The sequence below is a fragment of the Hyperoodon ampullatus genome (genome assembly GCF_949752795.1).
Source record: "Hyperoodon ampullatus genome assembly, chromosome: 15".
Taxonomy (NCBI): Eukaryota; Metazoa; Chordata; class Mammalia; order Artiodactyla; family Ziphiidae; genus Hyperoodon; species Hyperoodon ampullatus.
The window spans coordinates 15,153,287-15,168,792 of NC_136928.1; the positions used below are offsets into that span (position 1 = coordinate 15,153,287).

At 46.2% G+C, this 15,506-nt stretch overlaps 1 protein-coding gene across 1 annotated transcript in view; it reads right to left on the reverse strand.

The window, feature by feature from the left end:
- FAM178B (family with sequence similarity 178 member B) overlaps positions 1-15,506 on the reverse strand; it is a gene marked incomplete at its 5' end in the record, with an annotated part of 90,297 nt that overhangs the window by 48,962 nt on the left and 25,829 nt on the right. Inside the window, one exon of the mRNA XM_079720614.1 lies at positions 14,864-14,948. Coding sequence (XP_079576740.1) covers positions 14,864-14,948 — 85 coding nt within the window. The remainder of the gene's footprint in view (positions 1-14,863; positions 14,949-15,506) is intronic.

Here is a 15,506-nt window from a genome sequence, read left to right on the forward strand (position 1 = left end):
CACTTTGGATTTCTGAACCTGCAGTTTTGGGAATGGTCCTGACCTCTGGAATAAAATGAAACAGAAGACACTAGGGACTTCCCTGGTGGCACAGTGGTTAAGAATCCTCCTGCCAATGCAGGGGACACGGGTTCGAGCCCTGGTCCGGGAAGATCCCACATGCCGTGGAGCAACTAAGCCCGTGCACCACAACTACTGAGCCTGCACTCTAGAGCCCGCGAGCCACAACTACTGAAGCCCGCGTGCCACAACTGCTGAGCCCGCGCGCCTAGAGCCCGTGCTCTGCAACAAGAGAAGCCACCGCAATGAGAAGTTCGTGCACCACAACGAACAGTAGCCCCCGCTCACCACAACTAGAGAAAGCCCTTGCACAGCAATGAGGATGCAATGCAGCCAAAAAAAAAAAAAAATCCAAAAAACAACAACAGAAGAAAAGTCTTCCACACACAGCACCTTGGGCAGCAGACAGTCTAAGGGAAGGTGGTGTCTGCTGTATGTTCTGGATCAGGGGCCCAGCTAAGAACCTAATGCAGTGGTTCTCAGACTTGTCTGCACAGTTTGGAATCACTTAGGGAGCAGCTTCAAAAATCGCTGCCACCTGTGTCCCACCCCCAGTGACTGTGGTTTAATTAGGGTGGGTGTGGCTTGGGTTCTGGAATTTTTAAGAATTCCCAAGTGATTCTAATACCAGCCAAGTTCGGAAACCACTGAGCTAAGGAAAGCCGTGGCCCTCACACCAGAGCGGAACCCTGGGGCCCATCCTCACTTGCTCTGGCTGATAATGCGGGCGGGGGAGAGGGAGGAATGAAAGGAAGGCAGCCCCAGTTCCACATCACTCCCAGGGCTCCCCGCCTTGCTCCCAGCCTTGCTCCCAGCCATTCTCAGCCTGGCCGCACGTCACGACCACCTGGGAGTTGAAAAAAATCCTGTGCCAGTACTATTCTACGTGTGTTCTGGGACAGCAAAGCTACCTGAGCCCAGCAGCTCATGGAGCGGCACCCTGTGACCCGGCTGTACAGGTGGTGGGTCAGAGTCAAAGGTCCAGGGAGCAGGGAGATGCCCGCTGAGCTGGGGTAAAGCACGCATGCTGGTCCCCACGGGGCCCGCGGACCCCGTGTCCTGACCTTGGAGGAGCAGACAGGCAGCTCCCCAGCTGACTGACCGCGGGGTTTCAGAGGGCCTGGTGGGGAGAGATACTGACGTCTGCTGTGGGCAACACACACGGTCCCGGAGATGTGGACACTCATTCAACGGATATAGTCCACGTCCTACTGTGTACACTCGGCTCATGGAGCTGCCAGGAGCGCAAGTGAAGGCTAAAACAAAAACGAGCAAAGACATGGTCCCTGAGCTCTGGGGCTCACAGCCCATCGGGAGAGACAATATGAATCAAAGAATCCACACATCAGCTATAACCAGAGCCACAAAGAGTGGGAAAGGGATAGTGGGAGTAGAGGAAGGCGGGGCTGGATGGGGGGTGGGAGAGGGAGGCAGTGCTAGAGAGGCCGTGTGAGCCCAAGCAAGAGGTGGGGTGAAGAAGGCAAAAGCCAGGGAGCTGCTGGGAGGAGGGAAGGGGGATCCTGGGTGGAGAAACCGGCACATGCAAAGGTCCGGCAGCAGGAGGACAGATCGGGGGTGGGGCAAAGAAGGTCAGTGAGGCCGGAGCACAGAGAGCAAGACAGAGAAAAAGGTAAAATGAGCTGGACTGGGGGGTCAGGCTGACCACACAGGAAACTGTGCACTCCATACAGAGAGTATGAAGCTCAGGCTTTCCAGCCCCCTAATTATCTGTAAAATGGGAAAATAATAGTATCTACTTGTTGGATGGTTGTGGTGACTGAATGAGACTGGCAAAGCCCTGGGTGCCTGGCACGAGCCCTCTAGAAATGTTAGCTACTATTCTTAATGAAACTACTTTTATCATCACCACAGACAATAACATGTTTCAAAAGTGAGGATCAGTTATGAAGCTGAATTACTGTTATTGTCGTGTTCCAGTTGAGGGCTCTGGAGGGGCCGTGCTGAGCCAACGATAGTTCACAGTTCAGAGGGAGCTGGTGCCGGGTGGGGATCTCTCCCGGGTGGTCCTCAACGTGTCTTCCTGCCCATGTGGGTCTATACAACACTCTCGCAGCACCAGGGTGCTGGGGCGGCAGACCTGGATCCCGGCCTGACTCTCGGGGCCTGGGGATAGAGGCACCTGCCCTGTGAAGTTCAGAAGTGAAGGGCACCCACACATGGGCACAGAGTGGGCCCCAGGCCTGGCACGTAAGTGCTCCTTGCACGCGTGTGATCCACGAATAACAAGGCCATGTGGAGCCCTGAGGGGCCACTGTCCACAGGCTGGGCCTCCAGTCTGGGAGGCTCCAGGGGCTCTGGATGGATTGCTTTCTGCCACTCCAGCTGGAGACTGCCCCGCCCTCCATGGGAGACAGATCAGGTGAAGGGAGGACAACTCCTCATAAGACTGCGAAAGCCTGTAGAAAGCGTCAATCGGATCTTATAGAACTAAGGGGGTTTTGACTGCTTGAAAACCATGCGAGGAAACAAAAAGAGAAACAAAAACCAACCAGCTGAGAAAAGGCTGAGAGATAAATGGCCAAAACAGTACTACAAAAATTAAGTAGAGGTACAGACAGTATTTAGAACATTTGTGCTGCTTAGTTCCTTCAGTTTCTCTAATGATCTCCGATTTATAAAGAAGTACATTTTTGTTTTGATAACAGCTATCATTTTGAGTGTCCCCTGTACACCAGGTGTTTCACATACATAATTGCTGCTAACTGAAAACAACCGTTGGTGCTCAGTGCTGGCCCCTCAGGTGAGAACTGGGCATCTGACTGCCCAATTCCACCTGTGTCCTGATGCCACTCCAACGCTGCTGCAGGGTTTTGCCAAGGGAGTGACTGTCGGACACCCTGACTCCACTCCATCCACCCCATCCTACACACCATCACCAATCATGCATCCCTGTGTTCCCATGATATGTCGCTGCTCAAAATTTCCAATAATGAGTCTGCCCAGAGCTCCAATCAAAGAATGCTTTTGCTGGTCTCCAAACTTTTTTTTTTTTTTAACTGGAGTATAGTTGCTTTACAATATTGTGTTAGTTTATACTGTACAGCAAAGTGATTCAGCTCTATATATACATATATCCCCTCTTTTTTGGATTTCCTTCTCATTTAGGCCTGCTGGTCTTCAAACTTTTTTGATGGTACGTATCTGTCATTAAAATTTTTTAAGTTATACCTCCAACAAATACACATTTATAAGCTATGTAATTGCACAGTGATACTAATATGTTATGTATGTGATATAACATATTAAAAAGAGAACTTAACATGAGCTACAGTGATCTAAGTTTCCACCTTAAGAAACTGGGGGGTGGGCAGTGGGGAGGGAAGCAAATCAAACCCAAAACAAGCAGAAGAAAGGAAGTAAAGGTAAGAGCAGAAATCAGTGAAACAGAAACAAAAAACTGTAAGGAAAATAAATGAAACCAAAAGCTAGTTCTTTGAGAAGATCAATAAAGTTGATAAACCTGTGACCTGACTGATCAGGAAGTAGAGAGAAACGCAAATTACCAATATCAGAATGAGAAAGAGACCATCATCATTGATTCAACAGACATTAAAAGGCTAATAAGGACTTCCCTGGTGGCTCTGTGGTTAAGAATCCATCTGCCAGTGCAGGGGACATGGGTTCAAGCCCTGGTTGGGGAAGATCCCACATGTCTCGGAGCAACTAAGCCCACGTGCCACAACTACTGAGCCTGTGCTCTAGAGCCCTACAAGCCACAACTACTGAAGCCCACGCACCTAATGCAGCCAAAAATAAAATATAAATAAATACATTTTAAAAAAGGATAATAAGAGAATATTATGAAAAAGTCTATATCAATAAATTTGACAGTTAAGATGAATGGACACAAACTAACAAAGCTTACTTAAGAAGAAACAGATATCATAAATAACCATATATATATATTTAAACATCAGATTTGTAGTTTAAAATCTTCCCACAATGAAACAAAGCTCAGATGGCTTCACTGGCTAATTTTACCAAACATTTAAGGAAGAAATAATACCAGTTCTACACAGACTCTTCCAGAAAATTGAGGAGGAGGGAATACTTCTTAACATATTCTATGAAACCAGCATTACTCTGATACCAGAACCAGAAAGAGAAAAGTACAGACGAATATCCTTCATGCACATAAATGTAAGAGTTCTCAGCAAAAATTTACCAAGTTGAATCCAACAATACATAAAAAATCAATATATCATGACCAAATAGGATTTATTCCAGAATGCAAGGATGAAGGAATAAACATTCGAAAATCAGTCAGTGTAATTCCCCATATTAAGAGACTAAAGAAGAAAAACCATATAATCATCTCAAAATCCAATATACATTCCTGATAAAAATTATCAGCAAAGTACAAGTTTATTAAGATTGTAGGATACAAGGCCAATCTGCAAAAATCAAGTGTCTATCAGTACACTAGAAATGAATAATTTGAAAATGAAATTAAGAAAACAATTCCATTTACAATAGCATCAAAGATACAATATTTAGGAACAAATTTAGCAGAAGAATTGAAAGACTTGTATACTGAAATGTTGAAAGAAACTAAAGAAGGTTCAAATAAATGGGAGGATATCCCATGTTCATGGATTGGAGGACTTAATACTGTCAATTTCCCCCAAATTGGTCAATAGATTCAGTGCAATCCCAATAAAGACTGCAGCAGTATTTTGTTTTGTTTTGTTTTATAGAAAATGACAAGCTCATTCTAAAATTTATATGAGAATGCAAAGGACCTAGAAGAACCAAAACAACTTCGAAAAAGAGCAAAGTTGAAGAATTCAAACGATCTGATTTCAACACTTATAAAGCTACAGTAATCAAGACATAAAAATCAATGAAACAGAATAGCATTCAGAAACAGACCCACACACACATTATCAACTGACTTCTGATAAAGGTGCCAAGGTAATTCAATTCAGAAAGGATAATCTTTTCAGCAAATGGTGTTGGAACAATTGGATAGCCATATGTAAAAAAATTAACCTTAAATTACACCATAAACATAATTAACTGGAAATGGATCACTGACCTAAATGAAAGGCTAATTATAAGTTATAAAACTTATTTTAATTATAAATTATAAAACCAAATTATAAAACTTATAGAAGAAGATAGGAAAAGATCTCAGTAACACACATTTCACAAATATTTCTTAAATATGATGTTAAAAGCACAAACTATATGGGGGTTCCCTGCTGGCGCAGTGGTTAAGAATCCACCTGCTGATGAATGCGACACCGGTTCGAGCCCTGGTCCGGGAGGATCCCACGTGCCGCGGAGCAACTGAGCCTGTGCACCACAACTGCTGAGCCTGCGCTCTAGAGCCTGCGAGCCACAGCTACTGAAGCCCGCGCGCCTAGAGCCCGTGCTCCGCAGCAAGAGAAGCCACTGCAATGAGAAGCCCGTGCACCGCAACAAAAAGTAGCCCCCACTAGCTGCAACTGAAGCCCATGCGCAGCAACAAAGACCCAGTGCAGCCAAAAATAAATAAATAAATAAATAAATTTATAAAAAATAAAGATATACAGATGGCAAATAAGCCTATGCAAAGATCATCAGGTTTTAGGGAAATGCAAATTAAAACACAATGAGCTACCGCTACATACTTCTTAAAAAGACTGACTATACCAAGTGGTAGGGAAGATGTGGGGCAAATGGAACTCCCCCTCACTGCTGGTGGAGATGGTATGACCACTTAAAGAAAAATAGTTTGGCAATGTCTTAACAACTTAAACACGCATTTATCGTATGACCCAGCCTATCCACTTGTAGATGTTTACCCTAAGGGACCTCCCCACGAAGACTTGCATAACAATGTTTATAGCAGCTTTATTTTAATAGCCCCCAAACTGAAAACAACTGAAATGTCCACCAAGAGGTGACTGGATGAACAAACTGTGGTACTGCCCCGCAACAGAATACCACCCGGCTATTGAAAGGGATAAACTATTGATACACACAACAGCACGTGTGAATTTCAAAGTAATTGAAAGAAGCCAGACCCCCCCCAAAAAAAAGAGTACCTACTGCATGGTTCCATTTATATAAAATTACAGAAAATGCAAACTAATCTAGAGTGACAAAAAGTAGATCGGTGGTTTCTTAGAGACAAAAGGGGAGAGAGATGAATTAATTACAAAGAGGCACAAGAAAACTTGGAGGGCAGGGGACAACGGATATTATTTTTTGATTGTGGTGACAGTTTTATGGGTATATACCTGTGTTTCGTGTGTAAGTTGTACACGTTAAATGTGTATAGGTTAATGTATGTCGATTATGCCTCAACAAAACTGTTTTTTTTTAAAGATGAGTTAAAATGTAAATGTTAATGTTTTCTTTTCACACCCTGTGGGCCCATCTACCTCCAGGACCCCCGACTCTGGAGAAAACCCTGTCCAATTTGAGCTATGTGGGCTGTGGCCTCTCCTGACACCCAGGGAGAGAGCTGGGAAACTCTTAGAAACTCTCCACTGGAGGCAATTTCAGATGAATACCGAAATGACGGAAGAAAGGTGGTGTAAATACAACCTGTAAATATCAAAACATATATTATGTGGATTGTGCATTAATTCTGTTCCTGGAAATCATCACGAGAAACTGTTACTATTGAGCACTCGGGGAGAGGAATGGGCCGTGGGGAGTGGGAAGGGAGGGAGGCGTTCGCTTTTCACTTTGCACCTTTCTCTTGTATTTGAATTTTCAGCACTTGGTACGTAGGGCACTTTTGAAAAAATAAAACCGGGTTCAATTGGCTAGTGAGCTTATTGGTCATCTTTTGGTTTGTGTTATTCTTTTTACAAGAAGCTACCTTATAGATATTATCTGGGAAGGAGGAAGGAAGGAAGGTTGAGAAGGGGGAGGAGAGAGGATGCAAGCAAGCAATGACAGAAAGGAAAGCCACCCGCAAAACGGGGCTCGCCCAAGAGAAACTACGACCCTGGAGCTCTGGCTCTGGGGACAAAGGGAAAAGCATGGTGACCAAGTGAGGAAGGACAAAGTGTCCGAAGACACAGCTCATGAAAACAAAACGAATTTGTTCTGAGAGCTAAATTTCTCGCCCACTTAAAAAACATCCAAAGAATGTACTGGCCAGGGTCTCTTATTTCGTTATATTCCCCCCTTCCCACACAACTATCATAGAAGCTGGCAGGGAATGGAATGAGTGGGTCAGAAGGAAAAACATTGTCTTGGAAACTAGCGGGAAAGGAGCTCCACCTGTTTTACTTCTCTTCCAAAGTGTTTCGATCTCACTGACGGAGCTGCTCTTCTCCAGGCACGGCTGCCTAGTCAGTATGATTGGCACTGGGTTACTGGCCAGTCCTACACTAGCACAGCCAAAACATGTTTGTTAGAGAAACATGAGGTCATTTCTCGCAAGCAATTAGTTGCACAAGAATATGTTTGCTTTCAGAACCAAACTCTGCCATAAAAAAAAAAAAAAAAAAAACTATTAGAGCTAATAAACGAGTTCAGCAAGGTTGCAGGATACAAGGTCAATACACAAAAATCTGTTGTATACCTACACACTAGCAAGGAATGATCTGAAAAGAAAACGAAGAAAAGAATTCCACTTACGATAGTATCAAAAAGAATAAAATAATTAGGAATAAATTTAACAAAAGAAGTGTAAGACTTGTACACTGAAAACTACAAAACATTCTTGAAAGAAATGAAAGAAGATCTAAATAAATGGACAAATATCTCCTGCTCATGGATTAAGAAGACTCAGTATTATTAAGATGGCAGTAACACTCAGTCACTTACAGATTCAACACAATCACTATCGAAAGCCCAGCTGTCATTTTTGCAGAGACTAATAAGCCAATCCTAAAATTAATATGGAAGTACAAGAGACCCAGGATAGCCAAAACAATTTTGAAAAGAGTGAAGTTGGAGAACTCACACTTCCCAATTTCAAAACTTACTACAAGCTACCATAATCAAGAATTTGCAGTACTGGCATAAGGACAAATATGTGTGTGTATACACACACACACACACACACACGCACATGCACATATATATCAATGGAATAGAACTGAGAGTCCAGAAATAAACTTGTACATCCATGGTCAACTGATTTTCAACAAGGGTGCCAAGATAACTCACTGCGGGAAAGAACAGTCTTTCAACAAATGGTCCTGGGACAAGTGGATATCCACATGCAAAAGACTGAAGCTGTACCCCTATCTCGCACCATATACAAAAATCAACTCAAAATGGATCAAAGACCTAAATGGAAACGTTAAAACTATAGAATTCTCAGAATAAAACGTAAGGGAGGGACTTCCCTGGTGGCACAGTGGTTAAGAGTCCTCCTGCCAATGCAAGGGACATGGGTTTAAGCCCTGGTCCAGGAAGACCCCACATGGCACGGAGCAACTAAGCCCGTGCGCCACAACTACTGAGCCTGCACCCTAGAGCCCATGAGCCACAACTACTGAAGCCCGCACGCCTAGAGCCCGTGTTCTGCAGCAAGAGAAGCCACCGCAATGAGAAGCATGCACACTGCAACGAAGAGTAGCCCCCGCTCGCCGCCACTAGAGAAAGCCCACGCGCAGCAACAAAGGCCCAACGCAGCCAAAAATAAATAAATAAATAAATAAACTAAAAAAAAAACCATAAGGGAACATCTTCATGACCTTGGACTAGGCAGTGGTGTCTTGCTTGGCATCAATGTATAGGCAACAATAGAAAAAAACAGCTAAATTAGACTTTATCAAAATTAAAAACTTCTGTGCATCAAAGGCCACCGTCAAAAGAATGGAAAGATAACCCACAAAATGGGAGAAAACATTTGCAACTCACACATCTGGTAAGGGTCTAATATCCAGAGTATATAAAGAACCGCAACTCAGCAAAAAAATACAAACAATCCAATCAAAAAATGAGCAAAGCATTTGAATAGATACTTCCTCAAAGAAGATATACAAATGGCCAACAAGTACAGGAACAGGTGCTCAACATGCTTAGTCATTAGAGAAATGCAAACCCAAACCCACAAGGAGATATCACTTCACACCCACTAGTGTGACTATTATCAAGAGATGGACGATAACAGATGTTGGCAAGGATGTGGAGAAATTGGAACCCTCAGACATGGCTGGTGGGAATGTAACATGACGCAGCCACTTCAGGAAATAGTCTGGCAGTCCTTCAAAAGGTTAAACATAGAGCCACCGTATTACCCAGCAATTCCACTCCTAAGCATATACCAGTGAGAACTAAAAACATATGTCCCCATGAACACTTGTGTGCGAATGTTCACAGTAGTGTTACTCACAAGGGCCAAAAAGTGGAAACGACCCAAGTGCCCATCAACTGATGAATGGATATAATGTGGTAGAGCCATAAAATGCAATATTTTTCGGCCGTAAAAAGGAATGCTACGACATGCATGAACCTTGAAAACGTTATGCTAAGTAAAAGAAGCAGGCACAAAAGGTCACACATTGTCTCATTTCATTTACATGAAATGTCCAGAATAAGCAAGTCCACTGAGACAGAAGATAGATTAGAGGTTGCCACGGGGCTGGGAGGAGTGGGGAGTGGGCAGTGACTGCTGAGGTCTGAGGTTTATTTTGGGGGGGGTGATGAAAATGTTCCAGAATTAGATAGTGGTGATGGCTGAACAGCTCTGTGAATCATACTGAATCATACACTTTAAAAGGGTGAATTATATGGTACATGAATTATATCTAAATAACAAAGACGACAACAATCTGTCCTGGTCTTGCCAAATATTAATGAAGCTTCACTACACCTGTAATGGCCCCCACTGTCCTCCAAGATCTGGCCTGAAACGTCCAGTCTTATCTCCTACTCGGTCCCTTAAAGGAAGCCCCACTCTCGCTGCTCCTGGCTTCCCCCGAATCTCTCCACAGCCAGGGCTATGCCCAGGGCTGCAAACCAGTAGAGCTGTATTCTATCTACAGTCAAATAGTCTGCAGATGGGTTCACAGTGGGGTTTTTTTGGGTTTTGTTTTTTAACAGAATTAGTTACCAACAGGAGATTTCACATAAACATCCGTATTCTGGCTACAACAGATTCTGCTGGCTGCCTATCCAAGAGCCATGCTCCCCCAGGAAGGGAACGCTGGTTTCGTCCTGGTGTCTGCTTAGGGCAAGCGGGTCCACCCCAGTGGAGGAACCACATCATCCCATGGTGGAAAGCCACAGCAACAGAAACAGGCTCTGGCTGTTTGAGCAGAAAACAGTTTTATTATATGTCAAAAACCAATTGACCTTAAAGCTCATGAAGCTTAAGCTCCAGGACACCTCACCTGCACGGCTCTGCGAGTGTTCTAGGTTAGGTAGGGAAGCCAGGCTGCAATCAGCAGGCAATTCTACATGAACGGTTCTGGAAAATATCCTAAAGAGATCTAGGACAAAGAGCCCTGGTATTTACTTGGTATGATTTCTTGACTCATTCTCAGTAAATGTTCCCTTTCATACTTAATTTTCCATGTAGTGAATTAGATGCTCCAGATGTTAGAATTACAAAGATTTAAAGCAGCTATTATGACTGTGCTCAAGATGGTAAATGAAAATATGCTCATATTGAATGAACAAATAAGAAATCCCAATAGAGAAACAGAAACTATAAAAAAAACAATAAAGGACTAAATGGAAATTCCAAAACTAAAAATTCAAATATTTGAAAGGAGGCTGGAAAAAAAGAGTCTCCTGGATTCTACCCTGGAGGTATAGGATTCATGAGGCTGAAAATTCTTTAGACAAAGCCACGGTGTTCAAAGGGTACCGGCAGTTAGAAGGGGTCTTCTAGAGCCTGTGATCCAGTTCTGTCTAATGAAACAAAATGGAAAGAATGTCCTCATAAAAAGAGAGAAAAAATATAAGAAGCAATGATCTCTTATCCCTCACCCTTATCCTTTCTGCCTTGAACACTGCTGTCTTGTGAGAACATGATGATGCCTGGAGCTACAGAAGCCATTTTGCAGCCTTCAGGGGGAGTAGTGGGAAGGGAGACACAAGCTAAGCCAGAGCCCTGGTGATGCAAATCTGTTGAACATACCATGGAACAACCTGCTTCTGGATTTCCTGTCATGTGAGATGATAAACTGTTCTTAATTGGACATCTGTTACTTAGAGTCCAAGTACATCCCAACTAAAACACAGCATCTCTTGAAAATGGACAGATCTGGCAACACGGAACCAGCCAGCCTCTTTAGACAGGCCAGGAGCTCTCTAGTCACTGATCTCACTAGGTCCCCACTGCAACCTTTGCAATCCCTGCCCTACACGCCTTTTGAGAGATGAATCAACCGCTCCCTCTTCTACAAAGCACGTCCCGATTCCTGCCTCCGCCATCTAACTAGAAGTAGTTTCCCACACTTCTGCCTCTGCTTCCTCTCTATCTCCTATTGTAATTGGACACTTAATCCCCTCCCACCTATCAGCCCCCTGAGGGCAGGAACCATCTTCTTAAACCAGGAAAACAATTCCCACCTTACTCCAATCCTCCAGCGATTGATGGGCTCTCAGCCCTTAGCCCCAGTCGCCCGGAACACACCCATGACGGTCAACTCTGAAGCCTGGATCCCAGGCCCTGCCAGAGACCCGGACCCACCCGGGCTCTCCCCTGACTCAGGAAGCATGCTGTGATGAAGGCGATTGTGTAAGACCTTTCCCGGGATAATCTGGGAAGAACTTCTGGTCAGCTACATATTCCAGAAAAAGGTGGAAATTTACACACCTGCAAGTCTCCCCCATTTTACGAAAGAGAAAGGCCAGGCAACTTGAAAACTCACGTACCAGTCACAGAGCCAAAGCCCCACAGTTCTGCCCCAGAGGGCAGTGCCCCACAGAGGACAAGGACACTCAGAGCACCTCAAGGCGTTGACAGATCTGAGAAACATGACTTCCTTTTGCATCAGTCCTGGATCTAATGTAACCATACAAATGCTCCCTGAACTGGCAGTTGATTTCCAGTTCCAGCTTTTGGTAGATTCTCTCCTGGCACCTGGCTCTTGACTCTGGACTTGGCCTTTACTTTTTAAAAATTATGTAAAAAACACATAACGTAAAAGTTGCCATCTTAACCATTTTTTTTCATCTTAACCATTTTTGTGGGTTTTTTTTTTTGCGGTACACGGGCCTCTCACTGTTGTGGCCTCTCCCGTTGCGGAGCACAGGCTCCGGACGCGCAGGCTCAGCGGCCATGGCTCACGGGCCCAGCCGGTCCGTGGCATGTGGGATCTTCCCGGACCGGGGCACGAACCCGTGTCCCCTGCATCGGCAGGCGGACGGACTCCCAGCCACTGCGCCACCAGGGAAGCCCTTAACCATTTTTAAGTGTACAGTTGAGCAGTGTTAAGTACATTCACATTGTTCACCATCACCACTACCCATTTCCAGAATCACAAAGTGAAACTCTGTACCCATGAACAACTAGCCTCCCATTCCCCCTCCCCTAGCCCCTGGCAACCACCATTCTACTTTCTGCCTCTATGAATTTGACTACTCTAGGTACGTCATATAAGAGAAATCCTACAGTATTTGTCCTTTTGTGGCTGGCTTATTTCACTTAGCATAATGTGCTCAAGGTCCATCCACGATGTAGCCTGTGACAGAATTTCCTTCCTTTTTTGGATGTGGACCATTTTTAAATGTTTCATTGATTTTGTTACAATGTTGCTTCTGTTTTATGTTTTGGTTTTTTGTCTGCCAAGCATGTGGGATCCTGGCTCCCTGACCAGGGATGGAACCCACACCCCCTGCATTGGAAGGCGAAGTCTTAACCACTGGACCACCAGGGAAGTCCCAGAATTTCCTTTCTTTTTAAGGCTGAATAATACTCCACTGCATGTATAGACCATATTTTGCTTATCCATTCAGGCGTCAGTGGACGATTGGGATTTGGGTCCCTTCCGCCATTTGGCTGTTGTGAGTGATGCTGCTGTGAACACGGGGGTACAAATAGTCCCTGCTTTCCCTTCTTTTGCGAACCAGGCCTTTGCCTTTGCCCAAACCAATCAAGATCCTGACCTTGGGCACGGCATTCTGTGGCCCAGTCTCTATTCCAACGGGAGGGAAAGAGACATCCTCCCCCGCCCCCAACCTTAATGCCGGGAGAACCGCTCTGCAGTGGAATGAGCTACCAGAGCTGAACTCAAGGGCCCGTTCCCGGCTCCACCCCCTCCCAGTGGAGGGCGAATCAGGGACAATGGGGCAAGAAGCAAAGAAGAGTGGGACGTCCCCTCTGCCTCTGCGGGAGGAGACACAGACCACCTCGCGCAGGAGAAGAGTGGGACAAGGGAGGCCTCTGTTCCCCAAAGGGCAGGCCTGCCGCAGAGGCGGCCACAGGGGCGCGAAAGGGCAGCCCAGGCTGCAGGGGCAGAGGTTATGCAAAGGGAGAGGAGGCCGAGACTGGTGCTATTCAGAGGACCTCAGTTAGAGGGTCCCAGGCGTAGGGGCAGGGGCGGGGGAGGGGGGAGCTGGAGGAGTCTGGAATGCTCTAATGTGACAGATGGCCCCCAGCTCAGCCAACGCCTGAAGGAGGGGAGGCACAAAAGCAGAAATTCAAAGGGCTGGTTGCCGGTGGTGGTGGTGGGGTTAATGGTGCATCATGGGTCTATAACCTTGGCCTTCAGAGCTACGTGCTTCAGTGTTTTGGCAGGAGGTGGGCAGACTGCAGCTGGGGGGCAAGGGTGCGGTCTGGAAACCTGTGGATCCCTCTCACTGTCTGCCCTAAGCAGCTTTCAATCGGTTACATGATATTTTTTGGTGCCAAAGTGTCTAGGTTCAGGCACCAAATGATGACAGCCCGGGAAGGGTGCAGCCACAAAAGGGGAAACTAATTGCTTCTGTGGAACTCTGAACATCTTAAAGGATAAAAGTGACTCAGGTACTTCCCTGGTGGTGCAGTGGTTAAGAATCCGCCTGCCAATGCAGGGGACACGGGTTCGAGCTCTGGTCTGGGAAGATCCCACATGCCGCGGAGCAACTAAGCCCGTGCGCCACAACTACTGAGCCTGCACTCTAGAGCCCGAGAGCCACAACTACTGAGCCCACGTGCCACAACTACTGAAGCCCACGCGCCTAGAGCCCGTGCTCCGCAACAAGAGAAGCCACCGCAATGAGAAGCCCGCACACCACGACAAAGAGTAGCCCCCGCTCACCGCAACTAGAGAAAGCCCGTGCGCAGCAACGAAGACCCAATGCAGCCAAAAATGAATAAATAAACTAAAAAAACAAATAAAAATAACTTAAGTGTATCCCTTACATGTCAGGACCAAGGTACAGACTCAAGGCTCTCACTCCAGCCCAGTCCAAACTTAGGGGCTCCACTGATGCCCTAGGAGCTGAGGAGGGCTGCGGGTAGGGGCACAGCTTCAGGGCCCTCCCCCTTGGTGACTCCAACCCAAAGAGCTTCCCTGATTTGATGCAGATGTTCCTGGAACCCACCCAAGCAAACTGGGGCTCTCAGGAAGAAGCTGGAGGCAAGCTGTCCTCGTAAATCCAGAGAACCCACCTTCCAGACTGTTCCGGGATCCTAAGTCTGTGAAGTCAGCCTGGACTTGGCCCCAGTGACATGGATCTGAGGCCAGGTAAGGTGCTGGGGAGCCTGTTGGCTCAGCTTTTTACTAATGCAGGAGCCAGAGCCAAAGATGGCCTGATGTCTCCGTGTCCCGGTGATGCAACGTGCCCACTAGCACCTCTCCCACACACTGGGCTGGGGCTGAATACTATGTAGGCTCTTGAGCTTGGGTGCCCAGCATGCAAGCTGCCGCCCCGCACTCGAGGTACTGACCAGACTGACGGAAGAGCCCATCCATGCTGAGGTCCCACAGGAGACCAAAGGCTCCCAAAGAAGTTTCTGGAGGCCATGTCAGCAGCTAGGAGGAGAAAAAAAACCAGGTTAGCTGGGTCATTCCTATGGAGTAACAGCAGAAACCTTTATTACGCCATATTAAATAAATCTCATTTAATCCTCACAAATCCACACAGAAGGACATTGTCATTATTGCTACTTTACAGATGAGGAAACCAAGCTCAGAGAGGTCAAGCAACTTCCCCAGGGTCACAGAGCAACGAAGCAGAAAAGCCAGGATTCGATCCCAGGTCTATGTGACTTGAAATCTCCTGCTGTGTCCACCTCCGTGTGTGGGAGTCTTGGTCCTTCTGCCCCTCACTCCCTGTGGTCACAGCCATGCCCCTCCAGGGCAGGAACCGGTATAGGGAAGAGAAAGAGCTCAGAAGCACTGACTACCGTCAGCTGTACAAGGTAAAGTGCGGCCCCTCTTCGAGACCCTCACATCACTTCCAGGTCAGTGCCTTAACTCCGAACATCTGAGCCTCGGGAGACCGCTGGCTCTGGGAGGTCCTTGGTACTGAGTGCGGATCCTCAACAAGCTGGTGGGAGGAGGGTGGGCAGGGCACCCACCTGACTCAAA